Raw genomic sequence first — 22,610 nt, 5'->3', positions numbered from 1 at the left:
ACATTCTCATGCATTTTTAGTCCATCCATCCGTTTACTACTGCACCTGTTCAAGAAGTTGCGTTAAGAAGTTATTTATTTATTATTGGTTAGTGTGGGGCTTGTCCTCCTGGGGGTTCTTCAGACCACCAAGCACCGACATGAGAGCCTGTTTCAGGGTTACACTATTGTTTTATTTTTCAATAAGTCTCTCAGTTGCTTTCCAGCAATTGTATTTTCGTCTTTTGTTCTCGCTCGCGCTCTGGCTCCAGCCCCAACTCCGTCTCTCCTCCTGGCTGCTGCTTATAACACAGCAACAGGTGATTAGATAACAAGGCTCAGGTGACCCATCTACGCATCTCTCGCTGATTTCGAGGCCGGTCCTGGCACACCTCAGTTCGCTGCAGGCCGACGGGCCACGCCCCCTCCATAGTTAGCTTCAGAATAACAATGTTATTACAAAGAATAAGAGACCTATTATACTCTAGAAATGTTGATCTTACTTAAAAATGCACATGTTTAGTTGTGTTCGGTGTTAAAAAAAATATTATATGGCTCTTACAGAAATACATTTTAAAATATTTGGCTTTTTGGCTCTCTCAGCCAAAAAGGTTCCCGACCCCTGGTTTAGGGGCTATACAATTTGAAAAATCCAAAAAGCCAGTGAAATAAAATGTGCACATTAATGTATTGTTTGAGAATGGCTTTTGTCTTATCGCCTTAAAAAAAATACATGTGTTAATAATGCCACATCTATGAGGTATGGTACAGCTGATGATGTCACCAGCCTTGCATGGCGGCATTGAACCTGCCCCTGCATGTGTGCACGTCACCACCAACACTAACCACCACCACCAAAGGAGACACACAGTGGACATCGGTGCACTACACGCAGATCATCCGGAGAGGACATGGCTGCATTATAGCGCCGCAACAAAAGCGGGCCCTGCGGGAAGACGCGTCATGTCCACCGTGCTGCAGCCTTGAAAGGCGACATGAAGCGGAAGAGCGACAGGAGCCGAGTGGAGTCGAGGAGGAAGAAGCGCTGCGCAGCTATACGCGGCTCAGAGGCGGAGCCAAACTCGGATATTTACATTGAGATTTCAGGTAAAGTAAAAAGTGGCGGCGCGACGAACAATGTCAACTTTTACATGTGTAACATCGTTAACCATTTTTTAAACAATGGACGTGCTGTGATTTGTTTTCTGTGGCGAAAACGTCTGTTGCTGTATGTCTATTAAACAGCACGGTTTGTCATGTTGGCGTTTAAAACACATAATTAAAAATAATACGTCGAAATAGTGATTATTTGTTATACTGTATTGCATTTGCACGACTACTTCCATGTCCTTCATCCTTTACTCCAGTCGAGAAGTAAAAAAAACCTCGATTGTGGTTGGCTGATGTCAAATGCAGCATCCGCCTTGGTAACCTTGCCACAGCCTATCGTGTGTCAGAACAGCAGAACTTTAAACTAAAAAAGGCGGGACTAAAGCGTGATTGGCACTATCGTCTTCCAATTGTGTCAAGTTTTGAATCTGCTTCTACCAATGGCTTTTTGCGCTGGCTGAAGATGGGTGGAGCTCACTTTTTAGCATAGTGCGCACTTTATTCACACACCGCCTTCCTTCGACCAAGACGACTTTTGAGAAGGGCAAAGTTAGACCTTCGACACTAACAGCAACGCGAAAAGTTCATAAAACATTAAGTATATTTTTTGTGTGTAAGTATGCGTACGTTCTTGTGACGAACATGTTTAAAAGAGCTCCGGCCAACATGAAAGGAGAGGATGTTTTGTCAAGATGCATTGAGATCATCGAAGGTGAGTTTGAGCCTGCAAAAAGAAAAAGTAATCTTCTTAAAGTAACTTCCTCCTCCCACCTTTTTTTTTTCATTTTTAGATCAACTGTATTTTGCCATCCTTCAGCAAAAGCTGAAAAGCACGACCGAGCGACATTATTTCTGCATTGATGAAGAGTTGGCATATGAAAAGTAAGTCAATGACATTTTAACCTTGTGTTTGGCCCATTGATGGCACTCAAGCAGCACTGAGGGCAATTGTATACTTTCTGCAAATTGCAACTTCTGTCATCAATGCTCTATGCCAGGGGTGTCCAAACTTTTTCCACTGAGGGCCGCACACTGAAAAATCAAAGCAAGCGGGGGCCATTTTCTTATTTAATTATTTTAAAAACAAATGCAATATATAGATTAAAAAAATACATTTAGGCCTCCACTCAGTTATGATCCCGGGGACCCCAAAGGGTTTTGGTCACAAAAAATATAAAAAATGTGTCATTATTCAGTATTACTATTTTAATTATTTTTAAATCTCTAGATCAACATTAAAGAAAAAAAATGGAAAAACCACAAAATATGCAATATTTTCACCCATTAATATTTTTAGGTGGAATATTTGAAATTATATAATTGGAGCCTTAATCTTGGATTTTGATTCATTATTATTTTTTGAGCAATGACACTTAAAAACAAATCACACTAAAATAATTGGGGATCCAAAAGTGTCCTACTCATTAAAGTGTTGAAAAATAAATTTGACATTTTTGTTCACTGTTTACTTTTAGCACAATAATCTCGAGATCAACAAAGGGACGGCGTGGCGCAGTGGGAGAGTGGCCGTGCGCAACCCGAGGGTCACTGGTTCAAATCCCACCTAGAACCAACCTCGTCACGTCCGTTGTGTCCTGAGCAAGACACTTCACCCTTGCTCCTGATGGGTTCTGGTTGGCGCCTTGCATGGCAGCTCCCTCCATCAGTGTGTGAATGTGTGTGTGAATGGGTAAATGTGGAAGTAGTGTCAAAGCGCTTTGAGTACCTTGAAGGTAGAAAAGCGCTATACAAGTACAACCCATTTATCATTTATTTATAACTTCAGATAGATCTGTCAATTTTAAGTTTTATTGTTGTTTACGTTTTTTGTATGTATGTTTTAGGTCCTTCTTTTAAAAAAAAACAGCTCAGTTTTTTATATGGCAAAACAAAAAATATGCAACATTTTCCCCAAAAAATATTTCTAAGTGGAATATTTATTGGGACGTAATCGAAGCCTTGAATAGGTCAATAATTCAAAATGACATTGATTTTGATTCATTATTATTTTTTAAAGAAAGAAACACCCTGCATGCCAGCTGCGTGTTATAAGAGTAATAAGCATTGCAACAATTTCGTATTACATTTCACCTGTTTGCTCTTTTATACCACTTTTTATGTTTTTAATATTTTTCAATTGTATTCTTAAAGGCCTACTGAAATGAGATTTTCTTATTTTAATGGGGATAGCAGGTCCATTCTATGTGTCATACTTGATCATTTCGCGATATTGCCATATTTTTGCTGAAAAGATTTAGTAGAGAACATCCACGATAAAGTTTGCAACTGGAGAAAAGCCCTGCCTCTACCGGAAGTCGCAAACGATGACGTCACATGTTGATGGCTCCTCATATATTCACGTTGTTTTTAATGGGAGCCTCCAACAAAAACAGCTATTCGGACAGAGAAAATGACAATTTCCCCATTAATTTGAGCGAAGATGAAAGATTCGTGTTTGAGGATATTGATAGCGACGGACTAGAAAAAAAAAGAAAAAGCAAAAACTAAAAAAAAAAACGCCATTGGATTGAGACCGATTCATTTGTTTTTAGAGACCTTTACTAGGATAATTCTGGGAAATCCCTTATCTTTCTATTGCGTTGCTAGTGTTTTAGTGAGTTTAACTGTACCTGATAGTCGGAAGTGTACGTCCACGGCCGGGTGTTGACGCGCAGTGTCTCAGGGAAGTCGACGGCAGCTGTATGGGCGGCACAAGCTCAGCTGATATCCGGTAAAAAACGACTTTTTAACCACAATTTTTTCACCGAAACCTGCTGGTTGACATTCGGTTGGGATCCATGTCCGCTCTGATCCATAGTAAAGTTTCACCTCCGTGAATTTTTAACAAGGAATCACGGTGTGTTTGTGTGGCTAAAGGCTAAAGCTTCCCAACTCCGTCTTTCTTCTTTGACTTCTCCAATATTAATTGAACAAATTGCAAAAGATACAGCAACACAGACCTCCAAAATACTTTGTAATTATGCCGTTAAAGCAGACGACTTTTAGCTGTGTGTGTGCGCAGCGCTCGTATTCCTAACAGCCCGTGACGTCAAACTCCCGGGAAATTTTAAATTGCAATTTAGTAAACTAAAAAGGCCGTATTGGCACATGTTGCAATGTTAATATTTCATCATTGATATATAAACTCTGACTGCGTGGTGGGTAGTAGTGGGTTTCAGTAGGCCTTTAAAATGTGCCGTTAAAAAATAACCCGCGGGCCGCACTTTGGACACCCCTGCTCTATGCACATTTCCACAGATTTGCATTAGACAACTGTAAAACAGTGCATATTCTTAGAAGTGTGTGTGTGTGTTTTTGAATAACTTGACTTTTCTGCTTGCTCAGCTTCTATGCAGACTTTGGCCCCCTCAACCTGGCCATGCTTTATCGCTTCTGTTGCAAACTGACAAAGAAACTCAAGGTAACAAGGACACAGGGGTGGGGAAAAACCGTATCTAGCATGCATTAGAGTGTAAATAATACGTAACTGTTGTTTTTAGTAGGATGCAAGAACAATAAATCACACAGTTTGAATGAAGAAAGCATAATGTGAGGGGTATATGTGTGTGTAAAGATGCATCACACAACAGTTTGACTTGTTATTATGCAAGTGTAGAAAAGGTAATTATGCACAGTCAGCATGGAGCAGTGTTGCCAACTTGGCAACATTCCAACTCCGTTTAAACACTAGCAACAAATCAAACGTCTTTTAATTGTGTAAATGCTCCAAAACATTCACACATATGATACACCAAATTTCATGTATTTTTTTAAACTTCTTCAACTTCTCCAGATTTTGGCGCGCTTTATTTTTCACATTTTTCACCCGATTCAAACCGTTCCAAATTCAAACTGTTCAGCCTATAAGGGAAACACAGGATTTGCCTTGACAAATTCCAAAATTTCCCAGAATTCCAGGTTTTACAGGACATTTTTCCCATTCAAAATGTATTGGCCTTTTTTCAAACTTCCGCCATTTCCACATTTTTTAAACCATTCCACCTTCAAAACATTTAACCATCCTGGAAATTTAAACTACATTTTTTCCCAAGTTCAAAAAAATTCCAGGATTTTCCAGAATTCTTGGTTTTCCAAAGCCCTATTTACACCCTTTTTTCTGGCGACTACTCCTTCCACATTTTTCTACGCATCTCAACCGTTCTACTGTCAAATCCTTCCTCTCAGTGAGGACAAAAAGTTGTTTTTTGAACTGGAAAAATTCCCAGTTATCCCAAAATTCCAGGAATTCCGTAATACAATTTCTCAATTCAACTTGTTACCACTTAAAAATTTCTTGACCGATTTGAAACATTACAACACCAATCATTTGAACTCATTCAGACCATTCAAGTTTTTTACAATTTTCAAAAAAATTCCTGCTTTTCACAAAATTCCCAAATTTGGGGGAAACTCCCTTTGAAATCAATGGGATTTTCTTCAAAGTTCCACGACTCCCACATTTTTCATCTGATTCCAACTGTTACAACTTCAAAATATTCACCCTGTTTGGGAATTATGTGCTGTACTTCTACAATTCTAAAAAAATAAAAATCCAGGATTTCAGTTGAACTTCACCATTGAAGCATTCACACACAATTCCTTCAGAAATTGCCTCATCTAGTTTCCAACACAATACTGATAGTCAAGTCTTAAGTGTTGGCCGAAACCAAGTTTAATCTACAAACCATATGAGTTGGGAAATTGTGTTCGATGTAAATATAAACGAAATACAATGATTTGCAAATCCTTTTCAACCCATATTCAATCTAATGCACTACAAAGACAAGATATTTGATGTTCAAACTCGTAAACTTTGTTTTTTTTTTTGCAAATAATAATTAACTTAGAATTTCATGGCTGCAGCACTGCAAAAGTAGTTGGGAAAGGGCATGTTCACCACTATGTTGCATCACATTTACTTTTGACAACACTCCAAACGTTTGGGAACTGGGGAAACTAATTGTTGAAGCTTTGAAAGTGGAATTATTTACCATTCTTGCTTGATGTACAGCTTAAGTTGTTCCAACGGGGTCTTGTTGTCGTATTTTACGCTTCAAAATGCGCCACACATTTTCGATGGGAGACACGTCTGGAATCCAGGCGGGCCAGAAAAGTACACGCACTCTTTTACTACAAAGCCACGCTGTTGTAACACGTGGCTTGGCATTGTTTTGCTGAAATAAGCAGGGGCGTCCATGATAACGTTGCTTGGATGACAACATATGTTGCTCCAAAACCTGTATGGACCATTCAGCATTAATGGTGCCTCCACAGATGTGTAAGTTACCAATGCGTTGGGCACTAATGCACCCCCATACCATCACAGATGCTGGCTTTTGAACTTTGGGCCTATAACAATCCGGATGATTATTTTCCTCTTTGTTCCGGAGGACACCACGTCCACACTTTCCAAATATAATTTGAAATGTGGACTCGTCAGACCACAGAACACTTTTCCACTTTGCAGTACTCCATCTTAAATGAGCTCGGGCCCAGCTAACCCGGCGGCGTTCCTGGGTGTTGTTGATAAATGGCTTTCGCTTTGCATAGTAGAGTTTTAACTTGCACTTACAGATGTAGCGACCAACTGTAGTTACTGACAGTGGTTTTTTGAAGTGTTCCGGAGCCCATGTGGTTATATCCTTTACACACTGATGTCGGTTTTTGATGCAGTAACGCCTGAGGGATCAAAGGTCCTTAATATCATCGCTTACGTGCAGTGATTTCTCCAGATTCTCTGAATTTTTGGATGATTTTACTGACCGTAGATGGTAAAATCCCTAAATTCCTTGCAATAGCTCGTTGAGAAATGTTGTTCTAAAACTGTTCGACAATTTGCTTACATATTGGTGACCCTCGCCCCACCCTTGTTTGTGAATTACTTAAAATTTCATGGAAGCTGCTCTTATACCCAATCATGACACCCACCTGTTCCCAATTAGCCTGCACACCTGTGGGATGTTCCAAATAAGTTTTTGATGAGCATTGCTCAACTTAATCAGTATTTATCGCCACCTTTCCCAACTTCTTTGTCACATGTTGCTGGCATCAAATTCTAAAGTTAATGATTATTTGCAACAACAAAAAATGTTTATCAGTTTTAACTTCAAATATGTTGTGTTTGTAGCATATTCAACTGAATATGGTTTAAAAATGATTTGCAAATCATTGTATTCCATTTATATTTACATCTAACACAATTTCCCAACTCATATGGAAACGGGGTTTGTATGATATCAGCAGGGATCATAGTTTTATTATTTTGTTGTTTGAAATGTTAGCGTAGTAGATTTTTTTTAAAAAGCTTTTATAATTGTAAAGGACAATGTTTTATCAACTGATTGCAATAATGTAAATTTGTTCAACTATTAAATTAACCAAAAATTTGACTTATTTTATCTTTGTGAAAACATTGGACACAGTGGGTTGTCAAGCTTATGAAATGCAAGTGTAAGCCACAGTGACACTATTGTTTTTTTTTTTTATATGAATGTCTAATGATAATGTCAATGAGAGATTTTTAATCACTGGTATACTGAAATTATAACTAATGATACTGTTGTTGATATTTATTTTTTTTTCACTACTTTTGGTTTGTTCTGTGTCGTGTTTGTGTCTCCTCTCAATTGCTGTTTATTGCAGTTCTGAGTGTTGCTGGGTCAGGTTTGGTTTTGGAATTGGATTGCATTGTTATGGTATTGCTGTGTATTGTTTTGTTGGATTGGTAAAAAAAAAAATAGATTCTGAATTGGACAACGTGACAATCGCGTTTCAAATTCAAATCGATTTTTTCCCACAACCCTAGTAGTTATGAAAACAATTAACCTTATGGCAGATTTAGGATTTTGAAGTGGAATGTTTGTGTTTTGGTGACACCGAGTGGTAACAATAACTCATTAAATTCAGGGCATGGCCCAGCAAGTTAAATGATCCAGACACTGCAACTATAAATATCTGATATTTGTTGACAAATGTCATGTTTTAGATTGCAATATTGTTCAATTAAGGACTCTCATTACGTATGCCTAGCTTGTGTGCTTAGCTGTTGTGCAGTAGCTGCTAATTCCTAGTAGCACACAGTATAGCCTGGCATGATTACCTTTTTGACTTCACTAAAGATGAAACTTGTGTGCCTATTGGAGGACATTTAGATGCAAACTGACTGTCTAGCTTTGCACAAGTACATCTTCTATTGGAGCTAATATCAGAGATTTTAGATGCAAGCCCATATCAACCAATACTTGTTTTTGTGCTGCTATCGGACTAATATCCAAATGGGATAGGTACATCCCGAAATTATAGCATTTATTACCTCCTCACAAGCGGCCAGGTTGCCATTAGCCTTGTGCAGCAGTCAGAGCTGAGAGGAGACCCACACCCCATCCACAAAATAAATCACTGCGATGTCCCAATCCAATCGTTCATGTAATTGAGCCGATTTAAAAAAACAAAACAAAAAAAAACAAAACGATAAAATTGTGGTAAATGTCCCAAAAAAAAGCTTGGTTATAATGCCAGAGTGTGAAATGAAGTGTCAGGAATGTTTGGGATTAACACACTTAATGTCACTCAACACAAACAATGTTAAAATGTTTCGGTCTTGTTTATTACTACAAGTATTTCTAAGTGCAAATATTTGTTTAGGAAAAAAGAAAATATTTAAAATAATAAGTTATAGTTAATGTCTTTGATGTAAACATCCAGTGCTACAAGTGTAAAACAATAACAATTTAGTGTTGTTCAACTTTTACATTATGGGAAGCAGTGTCCTCTACAGTGGTCATTCTTTTATATCAGTCTGGGAAATGTTTCTCAGAAAACTAAACCAACGATATAACTTAATAATGTAAATACCTCACACTCTGATGTTTAGCTTCGCTGGTTTCAAATATCTTTTCAGTGTGATGGTTTATCGAAGTGGCGACTTGTCCAGCCAGCCCTGCTTTCCACCCGAGTGCAGCTGGAAAAGGCTCCACTCACACCCGCCCTCACCCACACCCCCCATTGTTTGTCTGTTTGTTAGCAGCATAACTCAACCAGTTATGGACAGATTTAATGTCTAAAAAACAATTCCTTTTATCTACGGTGAGTACGAACACGCCTCACTTCCTTGCCAGTACCGCGCAGCGCAGAGGATTCTGAGAAATGTTTGTTTAAAAAACTACACTCACCAAGTTTTCGTTCAATACCATCACACGTCACGGTGTGATGGTACTATATTTATAATATCGTTACATCCCTACTTATTTATCTTACACGGTCCTTTATTATCAACTATGCAAGTGAGGTGATAACATCATGTAGCAACTTTTAGGACAGCCAATGGCTACTTTCCTTACTGACGAGTTGGCATCACTGGCCTGGTGACATCTTTTATGACGCCCGAGTCTTTTTGCTTGAATGAGACATGTTCATCACTTTTTCTTGGCGGGCAACCTTTTACTGGTTACTAAACCAAGAGTTATAACATGATTAAATGTTGCAATTCCAAACTGTATGTATAACATACCTTTAAAATATCTTTCTTGTCATTGTTTCGTTAAAAAAAATGTACATTGCCAATAAAACCGTCATACATTAACATCCTTTTATTCATGCGTAAGTGCCATTTGTTTAAGCAGCTGTTCAAAGCTGCCGCCTTAAATCATACTGTGCTCAGGTCATGTTTCAATGATGCGATTAAAATGTCCCGCACAAGGAAATGCAGTTTGCTGTGACATGACTTAATATAATTCATGTCTTTGCACAGTCCATTACACTTTCAAGGAAGAAGATTGTGTTTTATACCTGTGGGGATCGGAAGAAACAAGTCAATGCTGCTTACCTCATAGGCTCGTATGCAGTGAGTGGAAACAGTATTTTATACACGGTGCATAACGACTGTGTTTTATGCACCTACTGTACCAAGACAATTTGTGTGTTTATGCGTGTGTAGGTAATGTACCTGAATATGACACCAGATGAGGCCTACAGTCTACTGGTGTCCAAGAACTGCACATACATTCCATTCAGGTAAACAAGAGTGTATTTGTTGCAAGTCCAAAAGTTTCAGAGCAATATTAGGTACACCTGCACTATCTATTGCAATGTAAGGTTGCTCAAAATACTAAAATATGCTATAATTTTTTAAATTGTATGTCGGCATACGAAGGATTTGGGTCATTATAAGGCTGGAGAATCTGTTGCTAAGATAAATAAAAATCAAACTGGTGTTTCTCAGAGATGCCTCGTTTGGAACCTGCATGTACAATCTAAACATCCTGGACTGCCTCCGTGCTGTTCACAAGGTACGTTTCCGTTCTACCACTCATTCGTCTGCTGTTTTGCAGAGTCACACTCCTAATGAGATTTCCCTCCGCCAGGCGCTGCAGTACGGCTGGCTGGACTTCTCCAACTTTGATTTGGAGGAATACGAGCACTATGAGAGGGCGGAAAATGGCGATTTAAACTGGATCATTCCGGGGAAATTCCTTGCATTTAGTGGGCCTCATCCCAAAAGCAAAATCGAGAACGGTACGTCTGGTGTATAGCGCATCAACTGTTAATTATAGCAACTGTCACCTTAAAACACAAATTTGTTACTTCAGGCTACCCTCTGCACGCTCCTGAGGCCTACATCCCTTATTTTAGGCAACACAACATCACCAATATTGTGCGACTCAACAAAAAGATGTATGATGCCCGGCGCTTCACAGATTCGGGCTTTGAACATCACGACCTCTTCTTTGTGGACGGGAGCACGCCCAACGACACCATTGTCAGGAAGTTCCTCAATATATGTGAGAACGCGGAGGGAGTCATAGCCGTCCACTGCAAAGGTATGGAACTGATTGGATAACATATTCAGTTAGCATCCTTAGCATTTCAGCAACCACTTTCTGATAAAGGACAATGCAATAGTAACTTCAAGTAGTCAATGTGCAGATTGAACAACAGTTTAGATGTCCTGACATCTGAAAATGTGTTTCTAAATTGTCTCAATGAACCCCAGTGCAATCTGGCAGCACTCATGCAGCCCCAGACTGACACTGTCACAACCAAGCTAGACTTTAAATAGGATTATATTGCTACTTCCTTGTGCTGTCAGCTATTTTGACAATAATGTATGTGTGTTGACTAGAGTTGGGGGGAATAATCGATTTCCAAATGCATCGCAATTCGGACATGGGCGATTATAAAATAGATTAGTAAACATTGATAATCTATTTATTTATTGTAAATAAAGTAATGCAGACAGTTCTAAAATTTGGCTGACTGAAGCAAGCCACCTAACCGAGGGAGCAAGCCGGCTCCTTTATTATAGGGCACTTACGTTCCCGTTTTACACACATTTACATGAATTTAATAAATGTGAGAATTAATTTAACTGTTTTTATTGCAAATGCACTGTTTTTTTAAGTTACAAGTGATAAACGCTTATTTAGGGAAAGAAATGTAAAACTGCATCAATATACATTAAAGATACATCAATATTAAATTTTTAATTAAATCGTAGTTCCTGAATCGTAATCAAATCGTGAGGTGGCCAAAGATTCCGACCTGCAGTGTTGACTGATTTTAAGTGTGTAGTATATATATAAATGCTATACAAGCTGTACACTGACGACTCTAAATTAGGGGTGCCCTGATACAAGTTTTTCACTTCTAATACGATTTGAGCCTTGAATATTGGCCGATGCGGATATTGATCCAATACGATCCTAGCACTAATCATACACACTGATTATTTTGTAGTGCAGAATACTAAAAATGCTTGATCAAGTGAAACTAGAGAATAGTTGGTATGAAAAACACTAACCTATTTATTAATACTTGTCTGGAATGGGGGCTTCACGGTGGCAGAGGGGTTAGTGCGTCTCCTTCACAATACCCAGGTCCTGCAGTCCTGGGTTCAATCCCAGGCTCGGGATCTTTCTGTGTGAAGTTTGCATGTTCTCCCCGTGAATGCGTGGGTTCCCTCCGGGTACTCCGGCTTCCTCCCACTTCCAAAGACATGCACCTGGGGATAGGTTGATTGGCAACACTAAATTGGCCCTAGTGTGTGAATGTGAGTGTGAATGTTGTCTGTGTTGGCCCTACGATGAGGTGGCGACTTGTCCAGGGTGTACACCGCCTTCCGCCCGATTGTAGCTGAGATAGGCGCAAGCGCCCCCCGCGACTCCAAAAGGGAATAAGCGGTAGGAAATGGATGGATGGATGGATGTCTGGAATGGAGTGTCGCTATTATTAAGTTGAAGTAGCATAGTAATTGTTTTGTTTTTGGTGACACCTCATGGACACTTAATTAATTCAGTTAAGCTTACGATAGAGTAAACTGAATGATGCAGACATATTTGTTACTGGATATTTTCTAATATAAAGGAGACGTACCTACAATATGCAACTATAATTATTTTTACTTGTTTATACTGAAAAATGTGTTTTAGACTGCAATATTGTTCAATTAAAGACAATTATTACGTTTGTGTGCTTAGCTGTTTTGTAACTGCGAGGTCACAGTGGCCTATAACTTACAATGTTTACCTTTTGTAAATGACTTCATAAAATACAAGAGTAGACCAACCTTGTTTGCTTATTGCTTGAATTTTACTGATTTCATATCCGGCTCATACCCCCGCCCATTATATATGCATGGTGACAAGCTAGCTCTGTTCCCAATGGGGTACAATACGCCATTTAGAGGTTATCAGAAAAGTGCGAAAAAGTGTAAGATTTTAGGAAACGATGAAGAAAAAAGTAGCACACACTCCAGTCCAAGTGAGCAAAGTTCAAGAATGCATGAGTTTTGCAGTGATCACTTCGTTAAAGATTGTTTTTTTTATATCCTTTATTATCTCCCATTTAAGTATTATCTTGATATTATTTGTATTTCACGTTTGCCGTGCACCTTGATACCAATTTCCTTGACCCAGTCACACGAAAATAAGTTGTGGACCTCCATGCTTTTCCAACTTTGCATTTGTTATGTCGAGTAAAATATCGTCTGTAGCTCAATAGATATGTCTGGGAAAGCGACCGATGTATAATCCTTGATATCGCTCGACAAATCTTTAGAGAGAGAGATCCATTCCATTGCCTAGTTAAATTTTTTGCTGGTATAAGCAGGAAGATTCATGCCTGTTTTGTGTTGAGATAGTTTGCACCCTGCTTGTTGTACAACAGCCATCGTAGCTTGATCGACCACCACTGTTTTTCGCTTCCGGGAAAAAGTCAAGCGACGGAATACAAGCAATTGCAGGACATTTAGATGTTACCTGGCTTTTCACAAATTAACACGCTGCAGGACTGCTTCTATCAGAGATTTTAGACGCAAGCCAATATAGTCCGATACTTTTTTTGTTTGCTGCAATCATACCAATATCCACATCAGATCGGGACACCCCAACTATAAAGTTTAACCAAGTTTTTTTATTTCTATGGTATTCTCTCATGAGAACTGGCATACAGTAAAAGTTCCTGAAGTGTAAGGTATTGAGGTATAATTTTATTTAAAAGGACAATCTGCAGTTAAATTAAAAAAATGGCTGCACAAGATTTAGCATAATAAAGTTAAAGTACCCATGATTGTTACACACACACACACACACACACACACACACACACACACACACACACACACACACAAAGGTGTGGCGAAATTATTCTCTCCGTTTGACCCATAACCCTTGATCACTCCCTGGGAGGTGAGGGAAGCAGCGAGCAACTGCGGTGGCCGCGCCTGGGAATAATTTTTGGTGATTTAACCCCAAAGACATGCACCTGGGGATAGGTTGATTGGCAACATTAAATGGTCCCTAGTGTGTGAATGTGAGTGTGAATGTTGTCTGTGTTGGCCCTGCGATGAGGTGGAGACTTGTCCAGGGTGTGGGCCGCCTTCCGCCCGATTGTAGCTGAGATAGGCACCAGCGCCCCCCACAACCCTAAAGGGAATAAGCGGTAGAAAATGGATGGATGGATTGATTTAACCCCCAATTCCAAGCCTTGATGCTGAGTGCCAAGCAGGGAGGTAATGGGTCCCATTTTTATAGTCTTTGGTAACTCACGACCTACCGATCTCAGGGCGGACACTTAATGCTAATTCCCATCTGTAGTCCTTTTAATTTAAAGTACAGTTCTGCGCCCTATCTTGACTAATGCTGTAATTTCACACCTTTCCGGTGCATTTCAGCGGGATTGGGGCGCACTGGCACTCTGATTGGCTGCTACATGATGAAGCATTACTGCATGACGGCGGCAGAGGTGATTGCTTGGATACGGATCTGTCGCCCAGGGTCCATCATCGGGCCTCAGCAGAACTTTGTTGAAGAGTAAGTGCATGGCAGCTACTTCAACATCTCAGTTCTTGGTTTGTCTGAAAGTCATGAGCTCCTTTTTCCATGTTAGTGTTGTATGAAGCGGAATAATGTTGCTTGGAGTTGTGTCAGTGCCTAGATGTTAGAGCTATTTATTTAGGTAATCAAGTATTCTATCGAATTAGTTCCCTAATGCGTATTTTAGGGAAAATAGTTGAAATAAGATAATACATTTAATTTTTCTTCTTACTATAACTTTCATTTGTGTTTTAAATAAATGCACATAAGCAACATTCAAATTGCAACATTTAAATTTGTGTCAATAACACAAAATATAGGAACTCATATGCTCTCTATTGCAGCACTGGTGCGGAAACTATGCTCACGTATTTCAAAGTGCCAGGCAGTCCATACAGTCCAGATTTGATCAATTATTACACTCATTAAACATATACAGTACCAACAATATATAACTTAAAGCTTTTTTCTAATTGATTTAACCGTTGCAGCTCTACTGGATGTGGTTTAACTCCCCACGACACGTTGGCCTTCTCTCAAAGGTCCACTGGTTGAAACTAAATCAAATGCCACAAGAGAACTAACTTTTGGCTGGTTGTTGTAATCTTTTTTTGCACATCCCTAATCTTATGTACCTGATGTACTGTGATGTTCTCGTCTGGCAGGAAGCAGAACAGTCTGTGGGCTGAGGGAGACGTCTTTCGGGAGAAGATGCTCGGCGAAAGGGAGAACGATAAACTGGTCGTGACGAGAATCCTCTCCGGAGTGGACGACATAACCATTAACGGCAGCAACAAGAACCGGGTGTCCAAGAAAGGAGAGCTGGAACTGGTAAGTTTTGGAAGCGAAACAATACGCCACGATGTCAACTATAAAACTTGTGCTCTTCTGCAGTATAACGATGACGAAGAACGTAACGGCCTGACGCAGGGCGACAAACTGCGAGCCCTGAAAAGCCAGAGGCAGGCCAGATCCTCCAGTTCATTATCGTAAGTACCACCGTGGACAAAAACTGTTACGCGCACCAGATCAATTGACTCAAAAATGAAGGTAGGGATGATGCTGCCATGTTTACCATGTAATTAGACGATCCCCTGAAGGGCACGTTGCATTGTAATAGTGTAGCTTTCCTGATGAGCTAAGGGGCTGTGTAGTGTTCCTCCTCTTATACATCTTAGTTGGTTCTTTGGAATAAATTTTAATTCAAGACTAGGGGGAATATAAGCCACTCTATAATCTATTAGTGGTGATTAATATGTCAAGCATGAGGACGGAGTGATTTGGGAAGTGATTTGCGGTGTTCAGGTGTAAAAGTAGGAAGCCAAATTAATTTGGAACTGTCAGTCTCTTGGGATGTTTGCAATCAATGAAAGACTGGAGAGTGTAAATAACTTATTTGAAATAGGAGTTTGTAGGTGTCCCTGTGCCATTTAGTACTATATTACAGAGAAGAACGATGAAACAGAAAATGCGTGCGAATGCTTAGAGGTTCCTGCTATTCTGAAATGGCACAGAAATAAAAGTAAGGGCTGTAACACCGGGTTATTACAACGCAACTAAATCGTTTTATCGTGATAATGCATATTGTTGACACATTGTAGTTGCGTCCTGAAAATTTGACAGCCACAAGAGAACAAACATATGCCCAATGCAACGTAGAATCCTGACTAGCAGCTAACATCTTTCCACATTGCCAAGCCACTTCCTAAATGAGCAATCATCGCCTCCGCCTCCATGGCGGCACACCAACTGTGTGCCGAGCTATCACTCGACGAGGAATAGCTAAACATACTTCACGTTGTAAGAGGATACAGTAAGCCTTGCTAATCACTAACACAAGCTAGCACTCTTGAATGTAAACAAAAAGGGTGGATTCAAACAAATACCGACTGCAACAATACCAAGTATAAGAGCCATTTATAGTCGATACTATAGCTAAACATACTTCTTATTGTAGGAGGATATAATAAGCCTTGCTAATCGCTAACACAAGCCATCACTCTTGAATGTAAACAAAAGGGTTGGATTCAAACAAATATCGACTCCAACGATACCAAGTAGAAGAGCCGGCACATATATAGTCGAAACCACAATGATTTGATTGATAGTTTTGTTGTTATTTACAAACTTAGGAAATAATTATTTGGACATCGATGCATTTTAAGGGCAGAAATAAAGGGATTCAAATTAGAGCTAATAGTAGGAAATAATTAAAATATTGTATTGATATTGTTACATCACCAACCTGTGTTTTTTGTCTGATTGTATTTTTTATAAAAAATTGGATCAATGATTATTGCAATTTTAGGTTTCAGCATTGACATAACCAATAACCCTGTAATCACTTGGTATTGGATCAAGACCCACATTTTTTGTATCACTCAAAACTAGTGCTTATTACAATTTAACAGAAGCGTTGATAGAACCATGTTGCAACAAAGTAAATAGATACTAGCAGTAAATTAGTAATAGTTGTGAAAAAGCAATTCAACAGGAAATGACGTAAAATCTTTACGCAGACGTCATCAGCCAAATTAGGAGCCTTTTGTAACCCGTTTTAATTGAATCCTCATTTTACGTACAAAATAATATATGGTGATATGTTATCGGAGGTGGCTGCAATACACATCGCAATATAGATTTTAGGCCATATCGCCCATCGCTAATGTACAACATATCATAGCAATGTGCAGATAATACACACATGCAACTCAGTAGCTGTGAGTTGCATTCAGTTTGTGTTGTTATATTACATGAATGAAGTTGAATTAAATTTATTATCACCAGTTTAGAAAAATTAATGGATGAATGAGTTGTCATTATCACAGTATGAACGTGCTTAAAAGTACTGGTACAAACTGAAATCTTTCAACAAAGTATTTTTATATAAATTTATATATATATATATTACACACACTCTTAATATACTTTAATTGGCTGAATAAACAGATTTTCTCCTGGCTTCTTAAGATTCTTAGGATAATTTTTATTTAACGGGTTTAAATAGGTTTACCTTATTTCATTTAAATTTGTAGAGGTTTTAGAGTGTTTGTTTTTTTATGGTAAAGGAAAAAGGGGGTATCACGCTTCACTCACGGTTGATGTGACATCATGTGGGTTCACTTCCTGTTGTAGACACGCCCATGTATGGACCTTCCTTCACATCTTTCACTCTGTCCTAAGAGCACAAATGTGGGTTTAATTTTCACAAGTGAATTGCTTAGTTGCTCAAACAGCAATGTGATTATACAAGTTAAGATTTAGGTACAGTTAGTTGTCCTTCGTCAAATCAAGCTTTAAAATTTGCAGCTTCACTCTGTGGCAGATTTTGTTAGTGTTTTTTTAAGCATGTTTTATGTATTTTGGGGGTTAATTAAACATAAAAATGATGAAATCAACTAAAAAATATCAATGTAATAGTACTGATGATTAGTGGATGAGACCAAACCAATCAAAGCACGCTATTATCGTATCAAGGAATTATTATATATTCGATTAAATGAGTATAAAGGGGACTATGTAAGTGTTTCATGCCTAGAGGGCTCGCATAATGTAAAAAAAATATTTAGAAGTTAAACAGTTTTTTATGCTCTATGAAAATATTTAAGGCTTGGAACCAACTAACAGCAATAAAGGAGGGTGTACTGTAACACATTTGTAATGGGTTTTTGTTTTTTTGAATCCGGTCGGCAATCAGATTTACGTTGAATAAAATTGTTAATGAGTAACCATCTGTAATTGTAGCACACCTTTGCATTAATACTGGTAATTGTTACACCTCCAATGAGAAATAAGGTTGTCACTTTGAGAGAGAAAAATCATGCATAAATAGCAGGAATTAAAGGAAAAGTCAGTGTCACAATAATGAAGTTAGGATATTGCAAGAATAAAGTTTTAATCATGCAAGAGTAAAAATGCAATATTACAATAACAAAGACGTAATTCTCTGAAATGAAAATGCAAGATTAAAAAGAGAATTTTGCGAGAAAAAATGCACACTGAGCAAAGTTGTAACTTTGCAAGAAAAAAGCTGTAATATTGCAAGATGTAAGTCATTTTGCAAGATAAGTGGCAGTATGGGAGTCTGAGTATGTTATTTTGCTGGGGTAAAAAGGCAACAATAGTTGTCCTTTTGCAAGAGAAAACAATTGTTGAAATAATAGTCAAAAAGTTGCAGTTTTAAGATTAAATATATCATTTTGCAGGAGAATAGTCAGTGTTTTGAGAATTAAGTTATTTGAAAGAAAAAAAGGTGTAATAATGCCACAAAAACTGTTGGAATTATACAAGATAAGTGGCAATAGAAGTAAAGTTGACATTTGTACCAGGCAGGTGGTAGTGTTCTGCTGCGGCCTCACGGAGGCGCTGTGGCCAATGTGTTGCCTGTCGTTTAAAAGATAGCTGAGGGAAAGTGGTGCAGTGTGAGGTTTGAAGGAGGTAAGAGCATGCTACTTCCTCTTTCAGCTACAGCATCTTCCTCTACAATTGGTTGCAATGCCATTGAATGGTGTGGCTGATTTGTTATTTTCTTTTTTGTTTTGCTATGGCACAACATGGATATGTAATAAGTAGATGCATTACTTTTATGAGCTGGTCTGCTGTATTTGCTAACAGCAATCCATCGCGCCATTTGTCAGGATATGAATGAACTGACCTTTGTTTTTGTGCCTGGCTTACATCCATGCTTTTAGTGGAGAAGAATTGTTGGTAAATGAAGTGTTTTTGTCCACTAAAGGCCTGTTCACGCAATTTAAGAAAGTTACAACAATAAAGTTGTAAGCATGCTTGAAAGAAGTCATATGGCAAAATGTTATTTGTGTGATAAACAAAACTTTTTTTTCCTACTAAGAGAATTAAGTTAATAAGATACAATTTCTACTTTTAGGACAATACTAAAGTTTCGTTTAAAGTATATTTTGAGATACTTTTTAATTGTAATATTGAAGTTCAAGTTGGAATTTTACACAATGTTATATTACGTGATGACTTTTTTGAAAACTTGTTATAGTCTCTTAATGTTTAAGTTGCTATTTTGACATCCATACTGTACATGATGACATTGACCCTAACACTCCTTTCGTACATGCCAGATGTGTTGTTGATATCCTGCTGTACAGTAAAGTGGAAGTTGGAACAGAGTAACAAATGGCCTACGAACAATTAACCCCAGCTGGCTTCACTGTTTAACACTGAAGTGCATGTCAAACTTCTAACTGGACAGGAAACATTTAAGTGGGACCACGATTTTCTGCCTTTTTCTTCCATGCATGGCAAGCAGACACGGCGCATTTCTCCGACATACGCACGCTTATTTATATACACCTCGTACAGAATTTCAATATGTCTTTTGTGATCAACGTTTCGGACCAGGTTCACACTGTTTTTGCTGCCTGTTTAAAATGACTCTGGATCAGTACACACACTACACCAGGTGTAAGACCACCACACGTATTTGTGTGTTTTATTTATTAGAGGAGAACAGTAAATCCCATGTAGACATTACTGTGAAAGTATTTGTGTTTATTATTCACAATGTGTTAAATCTCTACACAGCAACATGGCTTAACATGGAGATTGTCTGTTTACTGATCCAGACCCTTTGGAAAAGCAGAGCATCTCTGTGTGCCGTCTGGTCGTCTCTTGTATTATCTTTATTATTCCCTTTTTATTTCCCTTTGTTTTGCTCTTGTTTGGATTTATCCTCCTTTCAGATGGCTGGTAGCCATGCTCCTCTGCTCCCTGTGTAGCCTTGCCCTGTGGTGGATTGTGTATGGCTTCCCTTCCTCCATGCTGCATTTCTGTATAGACGGGTTAGGATTTCTATGAGTTCTGCCACCCATGACCCCCACCCTCCCCAACAAAAAAATGTGTGCTGGCCCCTTCCCCCATTCTGGATCTAACTGAGAACGCCGTAAGTGAGCTCCCCCGCCCCCCTTTTTAACTCCTAACCTAATCAGAAATACTGTAAATTCTCAAAATAACCTCTTGTTAATTTAACCAGTCTGCTATAGCCGCTGATGCATGCTTTACTAATGCAAATCACCTCCAAGGTTTCTTAGCACCAGGTCAAAAATTTTTGTCTGTAACTATATTTGGTATATGTATCAGTGGCCAGTATTGAGTAGGTTTATCTACCTCTGCATGCTACTCAGCTGTTTGCCTGAAACCCATTTTTTTATTTACAGTGAACTCAGTAGGGCTTGGCCAATAAATCAAAGAAAGTCTTGCTCGTCCCGACCCACTAGTGGGGCCTACTGGGAAGCACCGCGAGGTAACCAAACAAGCAAGCATACCCAATTTTTTGGAAAGTAATGGCAAAAAACCCAGTTTTTCCAACTGGGAAAAAACTGCACTACTAGATAATTATTATTTAAAGTGCATTTTTTGCTAACAGATTAAAAGTGCATTTTATTTTTGAATAAATTAAAAGTTAATATAAATTTCAGCTAAAATGGTGAAACAATATGAGAAATCAAAGTTTGTGTTTGAAAGGAATACTTGCAATTTTATTATTGGCAATAATTTGTGGGGAAATGTATCATCCAGCCCAGGCCTACTCACCAGTGGTATTAATGCTGGCTCAGCAGTTTGCTTCTTAATGCCATTACAACATTGGGTCTGTTGCTGCAGTATAAATGACCACATGGTCAAAGATAGCCATGTTTTGCATTCTATTTTCTCTTACACTACAAACCATTGTTGAAATGCAAAAAAAATAATTTTCAGTCTTTATTCACCAGTCATCGCTCCCAAACTACAATAATTAGAATTGATCGTATGTTGAAAAGAAATTGATCCTGTTGCTATGTAAATCATTTAAGCTGAATCAAATAGCAAGTGAAGCTCTTGTTTTTGCGGTCATTTTTACAAAGCTTTATTTTATACCTCAATCTTTTTATTTTGAAACATTTTCTGTTGATTCAATACTCTCATTTTGTGGGCTGATGGCTATTTGTGTCAATGGTATAAATCACCAGCAGCACCCATTACATCTCCGCCTGCTACTATGTTTGGCCTCACTAAATCTCACCTGATTTGCTGAAGCTGCTATAAGGGCCAAGTGACTTTTTATATGAAATTGTGTTTTCACAGGCAAGAGGAGAATAAGGTTCACACCAGGTCGGCGTCTCTTAAGTAAGGTTTTTCCAATTCATGGCTTATCGTGCATGCTCTGAAATATACAGTACATAAGCGTAGCGGTGACCAAACTACTCAATGATCTCCCTTGCAGCAGGGCAGTGCTTCAGGCCAGCGTCAATTCGTTGGCTTTGTCAGACCGTTTGGACAGCAGAAAGAGGACCAGAACCTCAATGCCCGCCAGTGGAGCATGCAGGTAGGAGGTCAGGGTATTGTCTGCCTCTTTATTATACAAAACTAGTTAAGTTGGCACGTTGTATAAATCTTAAATAAAGACAGAATACAGTCATTTGCAAATCCTTTTCAACCTATATTCAATTGAATAGACATGATACTTAACGTTCGAACAGAGAAACTTTATTTTTTGCAAATAGCTTATTTGGAATTTGATGCCTGCAACATGTTTCAAAAAAGACAGAAAGTTGTGAAATGCTTAAACATTTATTTGGAACATCCCACAGGTGAACAGGCTAAATGGGAACAGGTGGGTGCCATGATTGGGTATAAAAGCAGCTTCCATGAAATGCTCAGTCATTCACAAACAAGGATGGGGCGAGGGTTGCCACTTTGTCAACAAATGCGTGAGCAAATTGTTTAAGAACAACATTTCTCAACAAGCTATTGCAAGGAATTTAGGGATTTTGCCATCTACGGTGCGTAATATCAAAAGGTTCAGAGAATCTGGAGATATCACTGCACTTAAGTGGCTATGCCCGTGACCTTCAATCCCTGCATCAAAAAGCGACATCAGCGTGTGATGGATATCACCAGATGGGCTCAGGAACACTCCAGGAAACCACTGTCAGTAGCTACAGTTTGTCGCTACATCTGTAAGTGCAAGTTAAAACTCTATGCAAAGCGAAAGCCATTTATCAACAACACCCAGAAACGCCGCCGGCTTCGCTGGGCCTAATCTCATCTAAGATGGACTGATGCAAAGTATAAAAGTTTTCTGTGGTCCGACGAGTCCACATTTCAAATTGTTTTTGGAAACTGGACGTTGTGTTCTCCAGACTACAGAAAAAAAAAAAAAAAACACATCTGGATTGTTACGGGCGCAAAGTTCAAAAGCCAG

General features: G+C 38.7%; 2 protein-coding genes across 13 annotated transcripts in view; one reads left to right on the top strand and one right to left on the bottom strand.

Moving 5' to 3' along the window:
* The first annotated feature begins 704 nt into the window (after positions 1–704).
* The window catches only part of cdc14b (cell division cycle 14B), a 24,420-nt gene continuing 2,514 nt past the window's right edge, over positions 705–22,610 (top strand). For 2 of the 12 annotated variants that reach the window (XM_061900046.1, XM_061900004.1), the window contains exons 1-13: positions 723–1,085; positions 1,880–1,970; positions 4,434–4,509; positions 9,838–9,930; positions 10,024–10,100; positions 10,309–10,375; positions 10,451–10,601; positions 10,676–10,906; positions 14,257–14,395; positions 15,064–15,229; positions 15,293–15,387; positions 21,491–21,532; positions 21,630–21,731. In XM_061900046.1, the coding sequence (XP_061756030.1) occupies positions 974–1,085; positions 1,880–1,970; positions 4,434–4,509; positions 9,838–9,930; positions 10,024–10,100; positions 10,309–10,375; positions 10,451–10,601; positions 10,676–10,906; positions 14,257–14,395; positions 15,064–15,229; positions 15,293–15,387; positions 21,491–21,532; positions 21,630–21,731 (1,442 nt within the window). In that variant the 5' untranslated portion in view covers positions 723–973. The other 10 variants (XM_061899994.1, XM_061900030.1, XM_061900055.1 and 7 more) reach the window with 10 other exon arrangements.
* Positions 17,421–22,610, bottom strand: part of LOC133552699 (intracellular hyaluronan-binding protein 4.S-like) — a 19,501-nt gene continuing 14,311 nt past the window's right edge. The window contains exon 8 of the mRNA XM_061900108.1: positions 17,421–17,576. Within this exon, the coding sequence (XP_061756092.1) occupies positions 17,508–17,576 (69 nt within the window). The 3' untranslated portion in view covers positions 17,421–17,507. The remainder of the gene's footprint in view (positions 17,577–22,610) is intronic.

Source organism: Nerophis ophidion, linkage group LG01, assembly GCF_033978795.1.
Source record: "Nerophis ophidion isolate RoL-2023_Sa linkage group LG01, RoL_Noph_v1.0, whole genome shotgun sequence".
Lineage (NCBI taxonomy): Eukaryota > Metazoa > Chordata > Actinopteri > Syngnathiformes > Syngnathidae > Nerophis > Nerophis ophidion.
This window is presented reverse-complemented; position numbering and strand designations above follow the sequence as displayed.